Source organism: Hirundo rustica, chromosome 7, assembly GCF_015227805.2.
Source record: "Hirundo rustica isolate bHirRus1 chromosome 7, bHirRus1.pri.v3, whole genome shotgun sequence".
Taxonomy (NCBI): Eukaryota; Metazoa; Chordata; class Aves; order Passeriformes; family Hirundinidae; genus Hirundo; species Hirundo rustica.
This window is the reverse complement of record NC_053456.1, coordinates 24,046,240-24,066,321: the sequence shown is the minus strand read 5'-3', so window position 1 is coordinate 24,066,321 and position 20,082 is coordinate 24,046,240. Positions and strand designations below refer to the sequence as shown.

General features: G+C 42.1%; 1 protein-coding gene across 1 annotated transcript in view; it reads right to left on the bottom strand.

Moving 5' to 3' along the window:
• PPP1R1C (protein phosphatase 1 regulatory inhibitor subunit 1C) overlaps nucleotides 1-12,049 on the bottom strand; it is a 43,399-nt gene extending 31,350 nt beyond the window's left edge. The window contains 3 exon segments of the mRNA XM_040069800.1: nucleotides 9,246-9,306; nucleotides 11,664-11,793; nucleotides 11,795-12,049. Coding sequence (XP_039925734.1) covers nucleotides 9,246-9,306; nucleotides 11,664-11,793; nucleotides 11,795-11,913 — 310 coding nt within the window. The 5' untranslated portion in view covers nucleotides 11,914-12,049.
• Nucleotides 12,050-20,082: the final 8,033 nt, after the last annotated feature.

The window sequence follows — 20,082 nt, the reverse complement described above, 5'->3', positions numbered from 1 at the left end:
CATTCTGGAAAGTGACATTTGCCGTGGGAGAAGAAAAACATACAAAAAAATAAAATTTTTCCTTAGCCAGTGATTATTATTGCTGCCTTAGCAATTTCCTTCCTTTTGGAATAATACCTCACGGATTTCAGTAAGAATGCTTTGTAAAGGTAGTCCTGGCCAGCTGCTTGTGGCTTGCTTGTGGTTAGAATGCACATGCAGAGAGCTCCTCACATACATGTATCATCTTACACGGGAATCAAGTCAGCTGCTAATAATAGTTCTTCTTGGGGGTTAGGACTCTTTTTTACAAAAAAGAAGATGCAAATATCAGTTTTGTAAAGATATTTTTGGGTTTTCCAAGCCTTCAAAGAGTCAGCAAAAGCAGGTTCCATAGTCTCATTCTTGTCTTAAGCATAACTAGGTGGGCTGGAACAGCCCAGGGGAATCACTGTCAGCCCAGAATAAGTCAGCTGTAATTTCCAAAGGCGTTTTTCAGAATTTCTACTAACCTTAGCACATTCCAGAGACAGAGGGGACCATGGCTTTTGTTTTATCTGCGTCTGCACTGTCACAATCAGAAACACCTTGCTGTGATTCCTTTGGAATGAGCCACACGTCCTACGGGATATGCTGTACACATTAAAGCCTAGGTCACACCCCAGCACCAGCATTTCAGGGGGCTTGGAATCACACCTCTTAACAGTGACAGCCTGCTTGCTGTCTACTCTATTTCAAAAACAGACAGTGAAAACCCAACGTGGGTCAGGATCAAAAAAATCTTCCAGGTCATAATTCTTTAAAGGGAGCACTCTTTTTTAGTCCCTTACCCCCTGTTCCCGCTCCCCTCGCTTTCTTTGGTTCATCAGTACAATTCCACTTGGAAGAGACAGGGATACAAACTAGCACTTAGGAGTACAGACGTGCTGCTTTCAGACAACTGGGCTTTTAGGTTAAATGTGTCCCTGATTCTGCAGCTTTCCTGCAGATCCTATTACAAAAGGGAAAAGGCAGAACCAGCACCTCAGCTGATCCCAGAGAAGCTATCCCTTTGGAGCTGGCCAAGGAAGGAGCAGGACAGGTTCATCCAAATCCTTGCTTTCTACCACTACCTGAGAACAGCTATGGCAGGGAACTTCAGAAAGACTTGAAGGGAATACTATCCCTACGTGCCATTGGGTGCTGGAGGCTCTGTGCAGAAATGCTTAGGTTATGGGATGTCCAGGTACCAGGATAAGCCATAGGGAAGGGTGCAAGAGAGCTCACTGCTGCATTGAACTTTCAATCTGCCTTGCTCATGTTCACTTTCTGTGTGACTTTCTCTGTCTTATCAGAACCAGGGACATGGCCTCAGGTGGAAAACACAGCCTTTGCATCTACTCAGCACTGCTGACTCTGTTAGTGCAGTTTGGTTCCACAAGATGGGTAAGACCACAACATCGATTCTCCGTGGGACACCGGCATGCTGGGTATCCCAGGGAAAACACGGAACAAAGAAGGAGCTGGTCACTGTGCTTCATTCCGCTACTCTGATAGTCTCTTGATCCTCCAGTAATGACATTTGAGAAAAAATCAGCAGCTATTTTAGATACAGACACAGGAATAACATTTTGAAGGGAAGAAGGAGAAAACAGAGCTCTGTTCAATAGACATAAAGCTTAATTCTACCTCAGAACTGCTTTGGTTACTGTAAAAAGAGAGCTGACTGGCCCAGATGATCTTGTTTCCATCAGCTGATGACACAGGCAGCTCAGACTCCCAGGAAAGCAAAGCTAAGCTCTGCAACTCCCTGCACTCTCACTGAGTTTCTGTGGCCTTCTGTAGTTGGCAAAACCTTTCAGGACTGATACATTCAATTTTTTTAATCTCTGCTAACTTCAGGTCCAGATTCATCAAATTTCCACTTTGGGTGTATTTCAAAGTGAAGTTTTAATCTCAGTTACACCATATAAAGAGTTAAATTTTTTCTCTAAAAGCTCAATAAATGGGCTACCTTGATTGATGCTGTAAGTGCAACCCCTTCCCAATATTCTGAACATAATGAGGTTAGTGCTAAAAGCTGGATTCTCTCTCATCTATCTGCATTATCTATTTATTCCACACACGTCACCATGGTAAATGAGTGCTGCATTAAGTACTAAATAGCAGAGGTCAGAAAACCCCTGTGTTGTATTCTTTTCCCCTCAGCAAGGCTGAAACATCTGTTAATGGATTTTAGTTTATTACCTGATGTGAACTAAAAATATATATAAAAATATATTGAAAATATCGGTATCAGCACATTATTGAAGTTTGATTTAAACATAATCTCAAAAGAAACTATCTTGACATTCTCATGAAAAAAATTTTGTTTTATAATGCTTAAATGGACCTAATTTCAAATACTCTCTGAATTTTTTTGCTATTTAACACCCTTTCCCCAATACAAAGAGAATCCTTGCCACAGGCTAAACTAGACATATTTTGAGCCAAATTATTTTTTTTTTAAATACCATCAGCATCCCAAATTGTATGCTCATGCAGTTGTATTAAATATAGATAAAGTATTTTGACTATAAGAAGTAATTTCACCTAGGCACCTCATTTTTTTAACCAGAAAACTCACCACCGATTCCAAATTCTCAGCAAAATGAACTATATGAGGTGTGTAAGCATTTGGCACAGTGCAAATCTCTTGAGAGCCCCTCTAGCAAAATATTAAGCCTTGTGAATGCAATAAAGTTAGAGTCTGTCCGGCTAATTTCCTCTCCGGGTCAGGCAGCCATGCCCACTGCTCTTCCCTACCCACGGCACGGCTCTGTCGTGCTGTACAAACGGAGCTGATAACAAATGTAAACATTCCAAAAGCTTATCAGGCCTGACGCTGAATGATCAGGCAGCTGGAGAGCTGCAACGTGAAGCCATGTACGCTAAAAAGAATTCGCAAATAATCTCCTGGGGTGGAAGAAGGCTGTTTCTATGGTGCTTTTGTATAAGGAACAAGGAAAACAGATGAAGAGTACAAGGTCCAGCCTCTAAAAATATCACATTCACTTTCAGATGGTTCCACGGTCATTGACCCTTCCAGCACAAAACCAATGGGAGGCGGGGAGCAGGAGGAACAAGTAAAATCATGGTACGCATCAGGAGTTTAGCTGCACTGGTAAATAAAAAATTAGTTCAATTCATTTCTTGGGTATTCAAGGCTGGAACAAGAGTAATGGATTAATGCAATTCCATCCATCCATCCATCCATTCATCCATCCATCCATCCATCCATCCATCCATCCATCCATCCATCCATCCCGGAGCAAGTAAAGCTCAGCTGCACCACTTCTCTGATGCAGGCAAAAATCTGAGTCCTGGTTGTGAATATCCAACCTCTCTGTCCCTCCCGCAGAGCTTTGTCAGGCAGTGTTTGCACCCTGGACTGCCCCATCTCACAGAGGGACAGTAGGCTCTGGTGAATGGGAGGGACTCATTCTTGTTTTGACTAAATTTACTCACTTCAGCCAGCTAGGAGAAACTAGTTCATGTGGGTCATGTAAAATGTACCTGTACAGTCAACCAGTAAACACTGAACATGAAGGAAGCATGGATAAAAGCAAACAGTAAAATAATTAAATTCAGTAAAGTGAGTGAATTTTGACCAGAACATGCATGGTAGTGTTTTGTTCTGACTGTCTCTGTGTAGCTGTCAGACCCTTCACTGTTTACTGGCTAGAGGGACAGTCCACACTCTATTTGGGCTCTATATGAAATAGTACATTTCCTACTGTTTCACACTATGTTGTTTATACAATTGCTAAAATAATCACAGGGAATGTTTCTATTTGTGAATTACTGTGTTCAGGACTGCAAAAATTGTGAAAATATAGCTGGCTGCTTTGGTGATAACCCTCAGTCTAGGCACAGCACTGCTCGCTGCATCCCAACCAACTCAGGCCCTGTCCTCCAGCCTGCTGTCCTTACTGCACTGCAGGGAGCACGACAACTCTTTTGACAAGTGATGACAGTGACATATAAAATCCTCATCCTTTCATAAAAATGGAGCATCTTCATGAAATGGAACATTTTCATGAATGATGAAACACACACCCCCGCCCCTTTTTTTTTTTTTTTTTTTTTTTTAAACTTCATTGCTTCTTTCTGGAGCCTGTGAACTCTTCCCTCTGGGCTGAATAAAGAAGAGCTCGAGCACAGGTTCTTGGCATTTGTTTCTTTTAAGTACTTGAATTTTCATTTTAATTTTCACGGAGTCTGTACTCACACTGCGTATGTATGAGGAACTTTTGCTGTGCCTTGTCACAGGGAATTCTGTGGGCCTGAACTGCAGAATAAATTCAGAGTAACCCATATGAAAAAGCATGTGATCATAGTGTAAGGAAAAGGGATGCTGTTTGCCACGGAACCTTTGCAGTCACACATCCTGAAAACAGGATTTTTTCAAGCACAGACGTTTTCATCTCTCTTCTGGATCCCCTGTCACCTGTCAGGTCTTAGTCAATGTTTACCTCACTCGTTTCACTGTGTCAGACAGGGCTGAAAGAACACGAGGGTCCTGCCTGCCTTGACAAGGAGTGCCTAATCTCTGAACATCCTGGTGCCATCACTAACGTGCACTGGGCTATACCAGCTCTCTGGTGTGAGGGGACACAAATGTTTCTCATTGCTTATTGAAATACCTCCACAGACTCCTGGACTGATATAAAAAGAGACAGAATATTTAAATGGCATATACATTTAGCATATAGAAAGACCAACTAGTTTGAAAAAAAACCCCCAAAAACGCAGCTAGTGACAGTTTTTATTCACCTTCTGCTTTTCTGAATGCTCTATTACCACATTAGAAGACTAAATTTTGTAATTGGAAACAGCTGCTATTTGGCTTACTCGCTCTCTAGTTCTTGGACCAAAGTAAGCAGTATGTCCTACCAGAATCTCACTCACTTGAAAAACATATCAGTTTCCATGAACTCTGAGATCAAGAGCTCTCTGCTGAGATTTTTCCCTGAGAAAGTGCAGCAGAACTGCTTGACAATATTCAGAAACACCTGCCTCCTACTAAGCAGGTCTTTTCCTGAACTCAGTTTATTTTGTCTTGGAAGAAAAAATACCATGATCATTAGATCTAAACCCAAAGATACTCATTCACCTAGAAGCACGATCCAACTAATATTAGTCACAAACCTTAATGCTGGGCAAAGCGACTCACATTAATCCCATCAAGAACGTGGTGTTGGCACTGTTTGTATCATCAGAAAAGCACGTCTCTCTGTGGTAATGAGATTTATTGTGCAGGGAAAGTCCGGGAGTGTCTAAAACCAATTTAGCATAAAAACCTCAACTGCTTTGGGTTGTCATGGAATCGACAAAGGTGTAAGGACAGATTACACCTTTGTCCTTACCAGGACTCACCTGGCTGCACTGAATACTGAGATACCCATGAGGCATCTCAGCAGAGCTCTGGGGAAGTGACAGTAAGCTGAAAGGCATGGATCCTTTCTGGATTACCAAAAACCAGCTAGGAATGAGAAAAAAAACCCTGCTAATGCCCAAACACAAGCTGCAAGCACCTTCCTTGTTTGGAGACAGGTACAGATTGCTTTTCTTCACTTTATGATCTCCAGCATTCAGTAAGCTCAGATGTATCGCGTTATACTGGGAAGACAGGTTTTATATTTCTTTTGCAATGATAATATATCCTTCCTGCTTTGAAATGAGGTTTGCCAAGCACAAAAAGGCAGCTGTATTTCTAAACTCAGAGTAACATTTACATTACAAGCAAGGAAGTCAAAACAGGCAACAAAGCAGAAAGGGGAGCTGGAAACAGCAAATACATAGAAAATTTAGATACACAGAAGTTTATCCCCATGTTTACCCCTATTCTAATGCTTTGAGAAGACTGAACACTTTGACATAATTTGAAGAGCCTTTGCCAGCCAGACTGTTTGATGTTGTGTTGGCTCTGTGACAAAGCCAGTCTGTACAGGAACGCTGGCATTGTTTTCTGATCAAAGCAAGCCCTAATGGCATTAAACCTGAGTTGTGGTCTGACGTGCTTTCCTCCCTCAGCCATCAGTTCTCTACTTTCCTACCAGCTTTTTCTTGAGCTGTTGCATTATGATATTCTGCTAGTTTGAAGCATGCTCATACTTTTATTTCAGCTAATAAGAATTGATATTCCTATATTTTCTGCTATGCTGGGTGTGGAGACAGGAGGCTGTGCCTACACAGAAAAAGCTGCTTGTGATGGTGAGGCTCAGTTTCTGTTGACCCCAAGAATACTGCAAGGGGAAAAGGAAGCAGGAGAGCTTTAACAATTTTTGGATTAAACACTTGTGTAGTTTAATAGTTAAATATGTCTTTAAAACTAAGCACCTGCTTACGTTCCTTTTTTAAAAGGCAGGTGTAGAGCACTGTGGCTATAGCAGGATGCAATGGGTTACCCCAGGAACCCATGCACCACCTGCACAGGATCAGATGCTGCCCATTTTTGTAGTTCTCTCACTTTATACTTCTCATTGCCTTCACAGATAGTAAAAGGGTCTTATCATTTCAAATAAAAAGTAAACAGACTTGATATTACAAATTCAAACATCGGATGTTCAGAAAATATAGCTCCATTAATGGCAAGAAAATGCAATAGATTTAAGCGACTTCCTAACTCAAGTCTCAGTTTGCTAGTGCTAGTTTCTCTGCTCAGATGTGAACAACCCATCTAAGAGCACTTTACAGAGAACTTATAGATAGAGTTAAGCGTTTACTCATTTCTATGTTGCTTCACAAGGTCATATTGTCCACTGCAATCGCTGCAAACACTGTAGCCGCTGCAACTCAAATTTCTCTTTTGTTGACTGTGATTGCACTTATATATGGTGCCAGCCTGAGTGAGCATGAGGAAATGTGAGAGTCAATGATGCTACAGGCTGGATATGAGCTCCTGCAGTCACATTTATCACCTGCCTTTAAATCATTCAGTGTGGTCTAACACTGTCTCCTTGGAAGCAAGGAAGCCAAGCAGACTCTTCTTACAGTTTTTGAGCAGCTGTCATTGGTTTAAAATGACTTAGGCTTAGCAGATATTCCATCTTCACTTTATAGCACAATTGACCTGACCTAAATAGGTGAAGACTTATCCCTGTCAAAGCTGTGGCAGGCATCAGGGGCGGATGAGACGACTACAGAGAAAACAACTTTTAGACCTTTTTACAGAAGAACTCAAGCTGAATTTAATATGAAGTTCTTAAATGTCCAAACACATTTTATTGCCTTCTGGTTTCCAGATGGGTGTGCATCCAGAACACCAGAATACCACAAAAATGCTCCTTTTTTTTCCCTGCTGCAATCAGAAGCAGCTGTAACAGAAGACTACAGAAAAGACTTCTTAGAGTATGCCTGTCTTTGGTTTTCAAAAAAGGAGAAGTTTAGATAATTTGAGTAAACTTTGCAGGGGCACCCAACATTTAGAATTGCATTAGGACACACATTTCAAACTCTTGGAAGCAGATCCTTCACTAGCTCCGTGCTCCTAATAAAGCAAGTGGAATACTCCAGTGGGTAAAATTCAAGAGATAGGACTCTCATTTGGCCCAGCTCTAATTAAAAAGGGTGGCTTTGTCAGTCTCACTGGAATTCTCTGCTGCTCAGTTTCCCAGTTGATCTAGGGAATCACATTTCTAAAGCAATTTGTTGGAGTGTCGAATTAGCACCCTTAGGTTTTTGGGGGGGTTTTTTGGTGGTTTTTTGGTGTTTTTTTGTTTTTTGTTTTTTTTTTTTTTTTTTTTTTTTTCTCTTCCACTGTAAACCCATTTTCTGCCTTTCCAACCTGGCTCTGCAGCCCTTGTACTCTCCAGGTTTCCAGGGCTGCCTGCACACACCCTGCTCGGAACACTCGCCCATATGAAGCAAGTGACGCCCCATGGAAATCTGCACGAACCTCACGGCGGAGGGCAGGAGAACAAAGTTGCTTTTAAAGTTTTTATTTTTGTCCGACTTTATGGAAAATTTGAAAACAGGGCAAGGTTATAATTTAGCCAAATAATAAATTCATTAATATTAGTTCCCAGTATCTAGAAAAAACAAATAATATCTAAATAAACAAATCTAAATAAGTGAAGACAAATACTAACTCATGGGCTTATATGGAAGTCAGCTGAAACTTACAACAATCCTGACTCATAATAAAAATGATTTATTTAAAGATGTATTATGAACATTGCAGGAAAGGTGATAACAGACATGCACCACTTTGTTTACAGTAAAATTTCCTGTAAATTAAAGAGTTCTTATTCTTTGTTTGGTTTTGATTTGGTATTGTACCAAGTATCTGTTTATAAAAGGAAATATGACGGTACAAAGTGTACAAAGTGAATTGCAAAAGAGATTAACAGTCAAAGTGAATTTGCTTTAAATTAAGTCCTAGCAACACAGACAGTGTAGATCTCATTATTATCCCATATAGGTAAAGAAAGTCAGCTCAAGGCAGATCTTTCACGCACCGTTTTTGGGAGCTGGACTACCAGAAACTCAGGACAGAAAGCTACTTTCCAAAAAGATTTTTAAAAAAGATTCAGGTGACCAAGAGGTTTGGCAGGAAAAAACATGTTGCAGAGCACAAGGGAAAATTTTGATATAAAGTAGGCACTGTGTTCCAAGGGATTACCTAGTGAGGATCTTCCCCTTTTTGTGGAGTTTCTGTTTATAACACTTTCTGAACAGCTTATTAAGGAATCTTTCTGAAGTCACATTTATGTGATAAAGCCTGTCTCAACCTCAAATAATCCCGACCCACAGAGAATCTTCTGTGGGGGCTCCTGGATGAAGATACGGCATTCACAGTTGAAAAAGAATAATGATAAAACACATTATATGTTTTATAAGGAAACTAGAAGAGAATCTGTTTTGTAGAAACAACACCTTGGGTTTAATTAGCCCCGGGGCCAGCCTGGTATCTCTAGAGATCGCACTTCATGGGTCTCCAAAGGCTCCACCCAAGGAAAGAAAATATTTGTGGATGGAAGCACTGGACCTGGGTCATATTAATTCTCTTTCTATATGTAACCAAGATTTACAAGGACAAAATTGTGAAATCCGTGACATTATCTGAAGGCCAGGAATTACCTGTGTCCATGAGGTTTACTCCAAAGAGCCCTAAGATCCACCGTTTGAAATTTAGAGCTACAAAATTAATGCTGGATTTTTAAAATCATGCAGTTAATCAAAGCAGTTTGCAGCCAGTCCTGTGCGTACAAGCTCAGTGGTTTAGAAGGTATGTTAGCCCTCACCTGGGGGCATGTGTTCATTCATGATGACGAGTGATGCTGGCGTGGGCCTTCTTTTCCTGATCTGTAACAGATATAAACCAGGGAGAGTCATTAGGGCTCATCAAGTGCCACACACACAAAGCCAAGCAAAAAAAATCTGTCTGGTGTCCTCCAGAGTATAGACCAGGCAAAGTTAAAAAGGAAACTATTTAAAGAACTGCAGCACTTCACTGTCTTACTGACAGCTTGTCTGGTCCAACAGCAATCAGGGTCATGCTGCTGCTTGCTCAGGGAGAACAAAGGCATGGGGAGAGCTGTCCAAAATACCTTTAGGATATGTAATCATCTTAAGTTTTTGGATATGTGTTGCTGAAAAATATCAGTTATGTCTTAAAATACCGACATTTAGCTTTGCATCAGGAAGATGTTTGCTGCAGTTTGCGAGCCTGTATGGGCAAATACCGGTACTGCCTTAGCTCTCTTAAGTATTAATAATATTTTGCAAGTGCATTTTGGAGTTTTGCAGGCATGCCTTCCAATGAACTTCTATTTCTAAACTGTTTCCAGAGGTGCTACTACTGTTCTTTAAATAAAGTACTCCAGCTTTTAAGACCTTAAAAAGAGTATTTCCAATACAGCAGATTTTGCATACAGTATAATGTCCCGAATTGTACACAGTTCTTCAGAGTTTATGTGGGTAACTACTTTTGTTCCATTAACAGTGGCTGAACTGCATGGTATTGGAATACCCTCCTATAATGCACACATTTGCACTGAAAGCTTTGTGCTGCTTCACAAAAGCCTCCAGGCCTGATATTCTATTGAATTTAAGAGAGGGACCAGGAGCATTTAAGATAGAAACCATTCTGACACCAAACCTCAATGTCAGTGCATTTGTTCTTTTTTATTTGCTGAGCCAACATCTGTATTTAGCTGGGTTCAAATTTTGCCTTAGAGGTGTAAATGGAAAATTACATCATCAGGGTTAATGGGTTTATTCCAGATTAGTGTAACTGTAGCTGACTGTAGAATTTACTATTTTAATTTCATCACACACCCACAGTGAAACTGTATAGCACTTGGAATCAAACTCACAACACAAAAAAAAATGGGACTGCCCATAAATACCGGGCAGAAAATAGGCTACAGCATTTCAAAAGCCATGGGAATTCCAGGAAATCCTAATCCTATGGTTCTCACAGATTTCAGAAAAATACCAGAACACATTCTGCTTGAATTCATTGTAGAACCGTTGCGTAAGATACGGACATCTCACAGCTCAGAAGTGCCTGCGGACGAAATGAGGACCCGAAACAATTCTTTTCTGCACCTTTCTAATATTTTGCGTTCAATGGTCACTCACAACTCATCGTTTTCCGCAAAAGGTGTCTGCCTTTTAAGAGACACGACATCAGAATATTCAGGAAACCAGACAACTGTCCTTAAGGTGCAAATAATTCCATGGCTATTGGTATGGAACTTTCAAGGTTATACTATTCCCCTGCTATCATCTAAAATCAGACATACCCAAATAGAAGCAAATGTTGAGAAGGACTTGTACAGAGAGAAATATACTGGGTCACCTAATTAAGACTTATCCAGTTTTCTCACAAGACTGCCTGTGACACCTTTTTTTAGGAACATCTACACATATCTGTACACAGTAATAGATATTTTTTCCTCCTTAGATGTCCGTACTAGTGTGTGTGTGTGTGTATATATATATGTGTGTATATATATATGTGTGTGTGTGTGTATATATATATATATATATATATGTGTGTGTGTGTGTGTATCTTTTGGGAATGAGTTAAAACCTAAAATAGCACACACATTATTCTAACAAGGACATAAGAACAACATATTTCCACACATATATATTTTTTCAGGCATGTAAAACAATGCAAAAATGACTTAAAGACTGTAAAAAATCATGAGAAATACAGGGAGTAACTGAAATTATGACTATTGTGCAAATCATTAATTGTATTTTCTCATGTTAAAGTTAAAGGTAAATAAGATGTCTTATTACCAATATTTCTGTAAGGTAGCTATTATCAACTTTGTGATTTACTTTTTAGGTACCTGTTATCAGCTTTGTGCCATATATGTACATATAATCGCATTGATTTGTTGAGAATGTGTTCATTGAGCATATTCATGTGAAATCTAAGTATTAGGGTAGAAGTGCAGTTACAGAAGAGGCACAACAAACATGCACTAATAAACCCACCCAAGGTGAAGAAGCCTTATTCTGGCTAGAGGACATATCCTTCTCCCTCTTGAGTTTATCGAACATCACTGTAACCTACGGAGTATTTAATCGACAGTTTCACTAACATAAGCAAGAAAAGCCTTTAGGCCCCAAGTTCTCACCCACATCTTGCCCCATTCCTACCCCACTCCCTCCAAAGAGTGAAGGAAACTCATCTTCCTTACCTGCTCAGCTGCCTCGGGATCTATCTGGCTCTGAAACAGGGGCACAGCGAACTGTATTTTTTTGGGGCTGTTGGGCTCCATCGCGATGCCGAGGTGAGGCAGACGGGAGAAGAGCCTGGAGCTGGAGACTGGGTCTGTGCCTCTGCCCGGCGCCGTCCCCACAGCCAGGCTGAGAGCTCCGCAGGAACAGCTGTAACTCCCGACTTAGCACGGGAATCTGCGTGAGCCGAGCAACTCCCTTATTCCACATCCACAGAGATGCCACTGCCTTGGCTATTTTCTTTTTTTTTTTTTTCCCCCTCTCCCCTCTTTTCAGCAGCCCTTCAGATCCTCTCAGCAGAAAGCTGAAAGGAACAATAAGCTAATTGTGTACCAGCTCACTTCTACATATGCCAAGCATTCACTCAGAAGCTAATTGAAAATGCAATACTAGCATTGCATGGCCTGGAGCCTTGGGATTTGAAAAAGAGGATCTCTCCACCGTATATTACTAACTGGCTGCTCAGAAGTGCAATGCAAGCTCCCTCTGAGTATTGCTGATGGGCTCTTAATTATTGATGAACACAAATCAGGAAGTTTTCAGATTTTGGGGGTGGAGGTAGCAGAAGGGGTGGATGCAAAAATTCGATCTCTGTTACAGTATGCCAGAACCGCTCTCCTCTCTTCACATATCAAACAATACCCTTTGCTTTTTCAAATATTTCTTAAATCTTACTGGTTTAGACTCTACTAAATCTTACAGGAAGATTTTTGGTGATGATGCTACAGAGTTGCCCACAATTTCATGACGCTTCGCTGGTGGGTTTGCCCCTTAGGCCTGGTTTGCAGATTTAGACTGTGGTTTCTTTCGGTGGGCTCCATTTCACATGGCCCCAGATACTGAGAACGCCCACATCCGAGCCAGCTCTCCGGGCTCCCTCACGCCAAGCACGTCATCATTGTATCCAAGTAAAGTGGGATATAGTGTTTACTCAAGATTACATTTTCTCTCCTTTAACCCTAGAAAAAGGAAAGATGATTCAGACTAGTTAAATCACTTTTGCATGACTAAAATTCAGAGGCTAAATCCTACTTAAAGGTACAAAATCTGTGCCGCAATCCAAGACCAGGAGAATAATTTGGTCAATCCTATCAATAGCACTCCTTTGTGAATATAATTGATTTTCCCTTGTCATTTCATGTTAATTCAAGAGAAGTGTGTGAAACCATACCCAGCAATCACTGACTTAACCCACCTCTTTGCAAAACTCAGAGGAATTTGAAAATGTTCTTTGTTCAGGCCACTGAGAGCGCTGAGGATTTTCAGAGTTCACCACAAGCTTATTGAGTCACTGAGTGCTTTCCCACCTGTGCCAGCGGAGGAGGCGGGGAAGGAGCCAGGATTGTGGAGGAGAACAATGCACTGGCTGCACACACAGAACAAACCAGCAAGTCAGGCACTAAATACTTGTTTGGCTTTCATTTTTACGAATTAAAGTCACGACACTTTATCAGAACACCAGGCTGTTTCTGAACAGAGGCAAGCACAGGAGCTAGCTGGTTTGTGAAGGACCTGAAAAAGCTTAGAGGCAAGGATACGCTTTAAGGATCCAGTTGGCCCAATTGTCAAAAATAACTCTCAATGAGGGCCAAAATTCCCCTCTTCATCCAAATCAAAGCTACTGTGAACCATAGTGGTTTCCAGCTGATAGCTAGTGGCTGGCAACTTTCTTATTAGATTTCTTTTGGTAGTTTAGGTGGCATTAACTTAGACTTTTGAATCACAGAAGAGTCTGATTTGCCTTCTGGAGATACTTGGTCCCACCAGTTGCTTGAAGCAGAGCCTGAGACCAGGTTATTCTGGGACCTCTCAGTCTGAGTCCCAAATATTTTTGGTGCTTAAGTGAAATACTTAGTTTCATTTACCACAACAAACAGAAGAGATGCACAAAACACTGATATTCAGTGTTTCATCTGACCATTTTTAAGCCTTCGCTATTCCTACAGAGACAAAACATAATTTGCTTTCTAGACTTCCACAATTAGAGCAAGAGTGCAGCAGTGCTGCCACAACAAAGACAGGCACTGAAGTAAGAGAGGCACACTCTGCTTTCACCAGGCCAAATAGAGAGTTGTTTTCAGGATGGCCTAATTATCCAATTTCACGAGTCCTTCAGGCACAGATGTGCCATTATCATCAGTGACAGCTTCAGACATACCAGGGATATATACACAGCCCATACATAGGGTTACCCATGGGGGAGGATGTACACGGGGATCTGAAGTTGTGGCTTTCCTCTTGAAATTTCATACTTCAAAGAAAATAATGCTTGTTTTTGCAGTCCCAGGTAATGTGAGAAAAACGTTTTCCAGATGCACTGCTACCATAAATAATAATAAATGGTATATTTTAAATATCAAGTTTCTCTAGAAAAAGACCTGTTTTCCCTAAACCGTCTATTCTAGATGTCTACAAAACTTCATGTATTAAGTTGTACACTTGCAATTCTAATTTATGTTATTGATTACAGGAGCTATAATTACCATTACAAAGGCTTAGCATTTCTTACATTAATGATAAAGTAATTTAAAAATCCATATACCCAAAGTAAAAATTTATTAAAATATTAAGCTCTCAAAGAATTATAACAGTGTGTTTCAGCTCTAGATTGCTGGACATTGTAATCCAAAAGAATTGTGTCTCAAATGCATTTTTATCAATAGTATATAAGAAAAAAAAGCTCAACAACCTTACAAAAAACCCAGACCAACAAAATCACTTTCTGGCAGCTTCTGAGAGGAGACAGAATTCAGGACAGAGCAAAACACAAGAACAAATCCTCAGTGGGGCTGGCTAGGATTGGGAGAGAGGCCCCCCGACGATGTGATGTGGAAGTATTTGCTTCCTGCAGCTTTTCTCCCTGCGCCTGTTTGGAGCTGGCTGCCCAACAATCTTCATACGCACTAATACAATAGCAGTACTTTAAAAACAGTATGACAATAGGCATACCGAGAGAGCACTCAGATATAGCATTTCAGGATGCCTACCTTGGCTCCCTCTTACACCAATTTGCAGCATTAGAAGTCTCCAGGCAAAGTGTGCTGGCATTTTCTATAGACTGCATCATAGTCTGGGGAAGAGCTGAAACACATTTAAGTACAGACACATCCTTGCAGTTCATCTTCTGTTTTTAGTGCACTCCCCATAATTTCAGTCTCAGATGCCTTCATGATTCAGCTAAAACTGTAATGGAATTAATAATAATAACTGTCCAAGGTCTTTCCTTCCTATGTCATTTGCTATGTTCTTGTATGAAGCACTGCCTTTTAAAATATCCTGCTGTAAGGATGAGCTATGGAAGCACTCACAGCATAGTTCCTGCTTGAGTTATTTCCCCTAGTGTCTTAGGAAAGGTTTATGTCCTGTTTCCAGCCAAAGGCAATGCTTCTGGGATGGCAATTCAAGGGTGTCTGCTCCGCACTCTGCCCAATTTTTGTTGTGGCTCTGATCTGCCTCAGCTCCTCTGGTGTAGTCAGACACTACTGCAGCATCACTCTTGAGAGGAGAGGACAACTGGAGCTCATTGTAAAACCAACCTGCTTAAGGTTTTGGCTCCTAAATTCACCCTTGGAGATGCAGAGAAGCACTGAGTTACAGTACCCTGATCCAAAAGGCTGCCTTTGCAGAGCAAGGGCTCAGCTTGGAAGAGGCAATTCTTCCAGGGTGTCTCTTAGCTATAACTTTAATCCCCATTGTGGCCACCGATATGTGAGTGATTTGACACAGATGTGTTGGTCTGTGCTTTCCTTGGCCTCTCCAGCTGACCCCTCTCCTCACAGTGGCATGACCTCAGCAAATTGCTGGGCAGCCCCAGCATCATCATGGAGAGAAACACTGTAGAGCACATTGCTTTCTGCTGCAGTCAAAAGGGCCTCAATGGGCCCCTTCCTTCTGCCTTTTTTTAACAAACAGATGAACAGCTTCTTCCCTGCCCTTGCCCAGACAGGGGCATCAGCTCCACAGCTCTCGGTGTTGGCCATGAACAGAAGGAGAGGGAGAAAGCGTGAGCACTGCACACAGCCTTTATTGTGCACATCCTTTTCATGGACAGGTTCTCTCTTTGGGGCTCTGCACTGTGCCTTGCTCATAGGTGCTAAAATCAGATAGAGGCCTTCCAAGAATAAGATATTACATATTCAAAATGACACTGAAATTTTCCCTTCAAAACAGCTTTGCAAACAGGGTGACTCCCACTGAGCTGCTGGAAACACAGTCTGCTATTTATATATACAAAATGCAAAGAATTTAAAATTTGCAAGGGTGGGAGAATGCAGAGCAGATCTCATCTGCCTCATGAGTACCAAGTGCTGCCACAGGCAGGCCAAGAAGAACAGAAAACCTTTCTGAGCAGTGACAGAGTCAGTGGGACATTCAGTGAGAGCTGTTGTCCTGTTAACAGCCTAACCCAAATCTCCATCACCAGTTCTTATCCACAGAATACCAGGTTTGCACTTGTTTATGTACTGACTATATATGTAGATACATAAAGCTGACATAAGTAAAAAGATACAGCTATTTCTATTTATACAAACTCTTTAGTTAAGATAATAATTCCTCAGCAGTATGGTTTTAATCAGAGTCAGTTTAAAGTTACTTTATCTGAGCACAGAAGAACTTACACTGTCTATTCCACAGCTCTCCACACTTTGAAGTAATGTACAAACACTTACTGCTAGATCATATCCACTACTATCAATAGAATACACACATCCAAGACATAGGAAATGAGCTGGATTAATGGGACATGACCTGAGCAGATAGTCAAAAGATTCTTGCCTAAAATGGACTATACTGTAACCTACCCAGGAAGCCGTCGGGGTTTCAAAAATACAGCCCTTGACTTTATGTTAGAAGCACAAAATCAGGGAACCCACCAGCTTGATGTAGCACCGTTCCTCACCGCTCTCTGGGCCCGGCCATGCAGCCAGTTTTCAACCCAGCAGAGAGTGCTCCTGTCCAAGTCGTGGACCACTAGCTTCTTCAGGAGAATGCTGTGGGAAAGAGGCTGACTACATGCACAGTCTTTCCCTCATCCACCTAGACAGGCTACCTGGTCATAAAAGTATCACACTGCCTAAGCAGGACCTACCTTTCCTAAATCCATGCTGGGCTTGATCCTTTGGTTGTCCTCTATGAGTCATGAGGTTGAACTCATATCAATCTGATCCATAACCTCCTTTGGCACTGAGGTCAGGCTGACAGGCTTCTACTTCCCAGGATTCTCCTTCCAACATTTCTTGTACATGGGTGTCACAATGGGCAGTCTCCAGCTGTGATTTTTCTGGTTAACCAGAACTGATGACAAATGATGGAGAGCGGCTTAGCAAGCTCTTCTGCCAGCTCCCTCAGCACCCTCAAGTGAATCCCACCTGGCCCCAGAGACTTGTGAGTGTTTACATGGCACAGCAGGTCACTAAATGCTTCCTCCTGGATTGCATGGGCCCTATTCTGCTTCCTGTCCCTGTCTACCAGCTCAGGGGGCTGATTGCCCAGGGGATAACTGGTGTGTCTGTTAAAGACTGAGGGAAAGAAGGCATTAAGTACTTCAGCATTTTCTTCATCCTTCATGACAATTTTACCCCCCACGTCCAATAAATGATGGAGCTTTTCCTCATTCTGCCTCTTGTTGCTAATGTACTTACAAAAACACTTTTTAGTATCCTTCACAGCAGCGGCCAGATTGAGTTCTAGCTGAGCATTTGCCTTATAATTTTTTTCTACATAACCTAATGACATCCTTGTGCTCTTCTGAGTTGCCTTCTTCCAGTCTCTCTTTTTTCCTGAGTTCCAATGAAAGCTCCCTGTTCAGCCAGGCCAGCCTTCTTCCCCACCTGCCCTTCTTTCAGCACATGGGAATGGCCTGCTCCTGCATCTTTAATATTTCCTTCTTGAAGTACATCCAGCCTTGCTGGACCCTTAGTTATTAAGGACTGATTCCCAAGGGACTCTCTGAGCCAGTGTCCTGAACAAGCCAAAGTCTGCCCTCTAGAAGTTCAAGGCAGAGGTTTTGTTGATCCCTCTCCTTATTTCACCAAGAATCAGAAACTATCATTCCATGGTTCTGTGGTTGAAGGCTGTCTTGAGCACAGCATCTCCCACCAGCCCTTCTGTGTTTGTAAACAGATCTAGTGGGGCACCACCCTCGCAGCCTTACTTACCAGGTGTGTCAGGGAGTTCTCTTCGGCACACTCTGGGACTGCCTCCTCTCCTCTGCTGGAGTTTCCAGGAGACATCTGGCAAGTTAAAGCCTTTCACAAGAACATGGGCCAACGACTGTGGAACCTCAGCCAGGCGCTTATTGCATAGTTCATCTGCCGCCTCATCCTGGTTGGGCGCTCTGCAACAGACTCCCACCAGGATTTTTGCCTTGCTGGCCTTTCCACCCTGGTTTTCTCCCACAGGCACTCAACCTTATCATCACTCTCCTTGGCTCTGCATAGAGCAAACATTCCCTAATGTACCGAGCCACCCTGCTGCACTGGTTTCCTCGCCCGACCCTTCTGAGGAGCTTATAAGCATCACTGCAGCACTCCACAAGGCACCCCAGGACATTTCTGTGAGGGACACTACGTCGTGACTTTCCTGCTGCACGATGGCTTCCAGTTCCTCCCCTTTGTTACTGACACTGCACACGATGGTGTAGAAGCACGTCAGCTGGGCTGTCGATACCACCCCCAGCACCGGCATGCTGCCCCTAGGCCCGTCTCTGGTGAGACTGCCCTTATCTCTGTCCCCTTCCCAAGCCAGATCAAAGCCCTCTCAAACCACCACTGCCAACCCACGGGCTAGAGTCCTTTTAGCCAGTGAACCCCATCTGTCTCCAACAAGCCCGGTGCCATATGAACCAACCCAAGACTGAAAAAGCCAAAATGCCACCAGTGGAACATGTCTTTAAGCCACCTGAGCAGGTGGGTTCTCCTGTTACTCCTACAGCCAACTGGCAATGAAAAAGGCCACTGTCATAGCAAACTTTAGAAAAGCATCCAAAATATCTCTGGCAATACTGTCTGGCTTTATTCACTGCAAATTTGATTATCCAATATTTATCAGCCACTAAAAAAGCTGTCTGAATCTGCATATAACCCATATCAAGTTCCAGGCTGGCAGAAAAAAGAGGACACTAATTTGCATGGAAAGTAGCAGTTTGAATCATTAAACAAAAGAAAAACTCTCCATGCTCAGAAAACCATGATGCTAAGGCACCCAGGATAGGTGTGTGATCAATAATATTGACGGCTGTTCCTAAGGCACAAACAGAATCATCAGTAGAAGTTGATAACAACCTATACAACAGATGAACTAAAATAATTTTTAAAAATAGTTTATAGGCATTCCTACATATAAGTGCCACTGAGAAAATATTAGCTGGAAGTGTCTTTAAGAATGGCAAAAATCTGCTACCCAGATTATGGAAAAACAGATGCTTTTGTATCCGTTAGCTTTAGTCGAGTTTTTAGAAATGTCATTTTGAAATGCCTTTATTTTAAATTATATCCAGACCTCAGAAATCTGACTTCCATCAGTTGGATGAAAATTTGGCAGTATTTTTAATTTCTCAGGATATAATAAACACTAGGATTTGCACTGCTGAGATCAAATGTTCTTACAAGCTACAAGACGATGTACCTCAGATACTCTGGGATGTTACCCAGTGACTTTTCTTGGTGGAGCACCAGGAAGTCAGGTTGCTGTATCCACGGAAGATGCTGCTGGCAGCTACTGCTGGACTGCCACCAGCTCCTGAAGTGCTTTCCTCCATCACTGCCTGAAAGCTGCAGTTGTCACCTTTCTTGGAAAGCTGCTTTGCGGAGCTCAAAGGCACAGGACCTACCTAAGTGGTCAAGCATGTTAATTGGTCTGGCTGGGGACAAGGGGAGCAGGTTGAGTCGGTTTTGGCTTTGTGCTTTTGCATAGGAAGGTTGCAGGCATGTGGGTCTGGCTGGCTGATCTCCTGGGCTGTTGTGGAACGGAGCTGTGCGCTCAGGCAAGCTGCAAGGCAAGGCAGAAATCGACTGCAGCTTACCACCTTGTATGGATTGCCACGTGTCAGCGCTGACAGAGTTTGTATTTCAGCTTTTCAATGTGCAGAATAAGGTTTTCAAGAAAGCCCTGCCTCTACTTACTGGGACAAACTCTGATGAGAGTTCAAGACCAACCAATTTCTTGGACCCGCAAGAGAAGCCAACAACTTTAAGAGTGGTTTTAAGTGCCAACAGCACTCTCACATTTCAGGGTCCCTGAATATCTGAAAGATTTTTGGAAAGCCAAGTCCTGAGCTTTCCTGCCGTTCCCCATTATGTGTACTGTTCGATCAAATCTATCTTACTTTTATTTTGCTTAAGAGTAAACCATGCACAATACAAAACACTGACACAAATT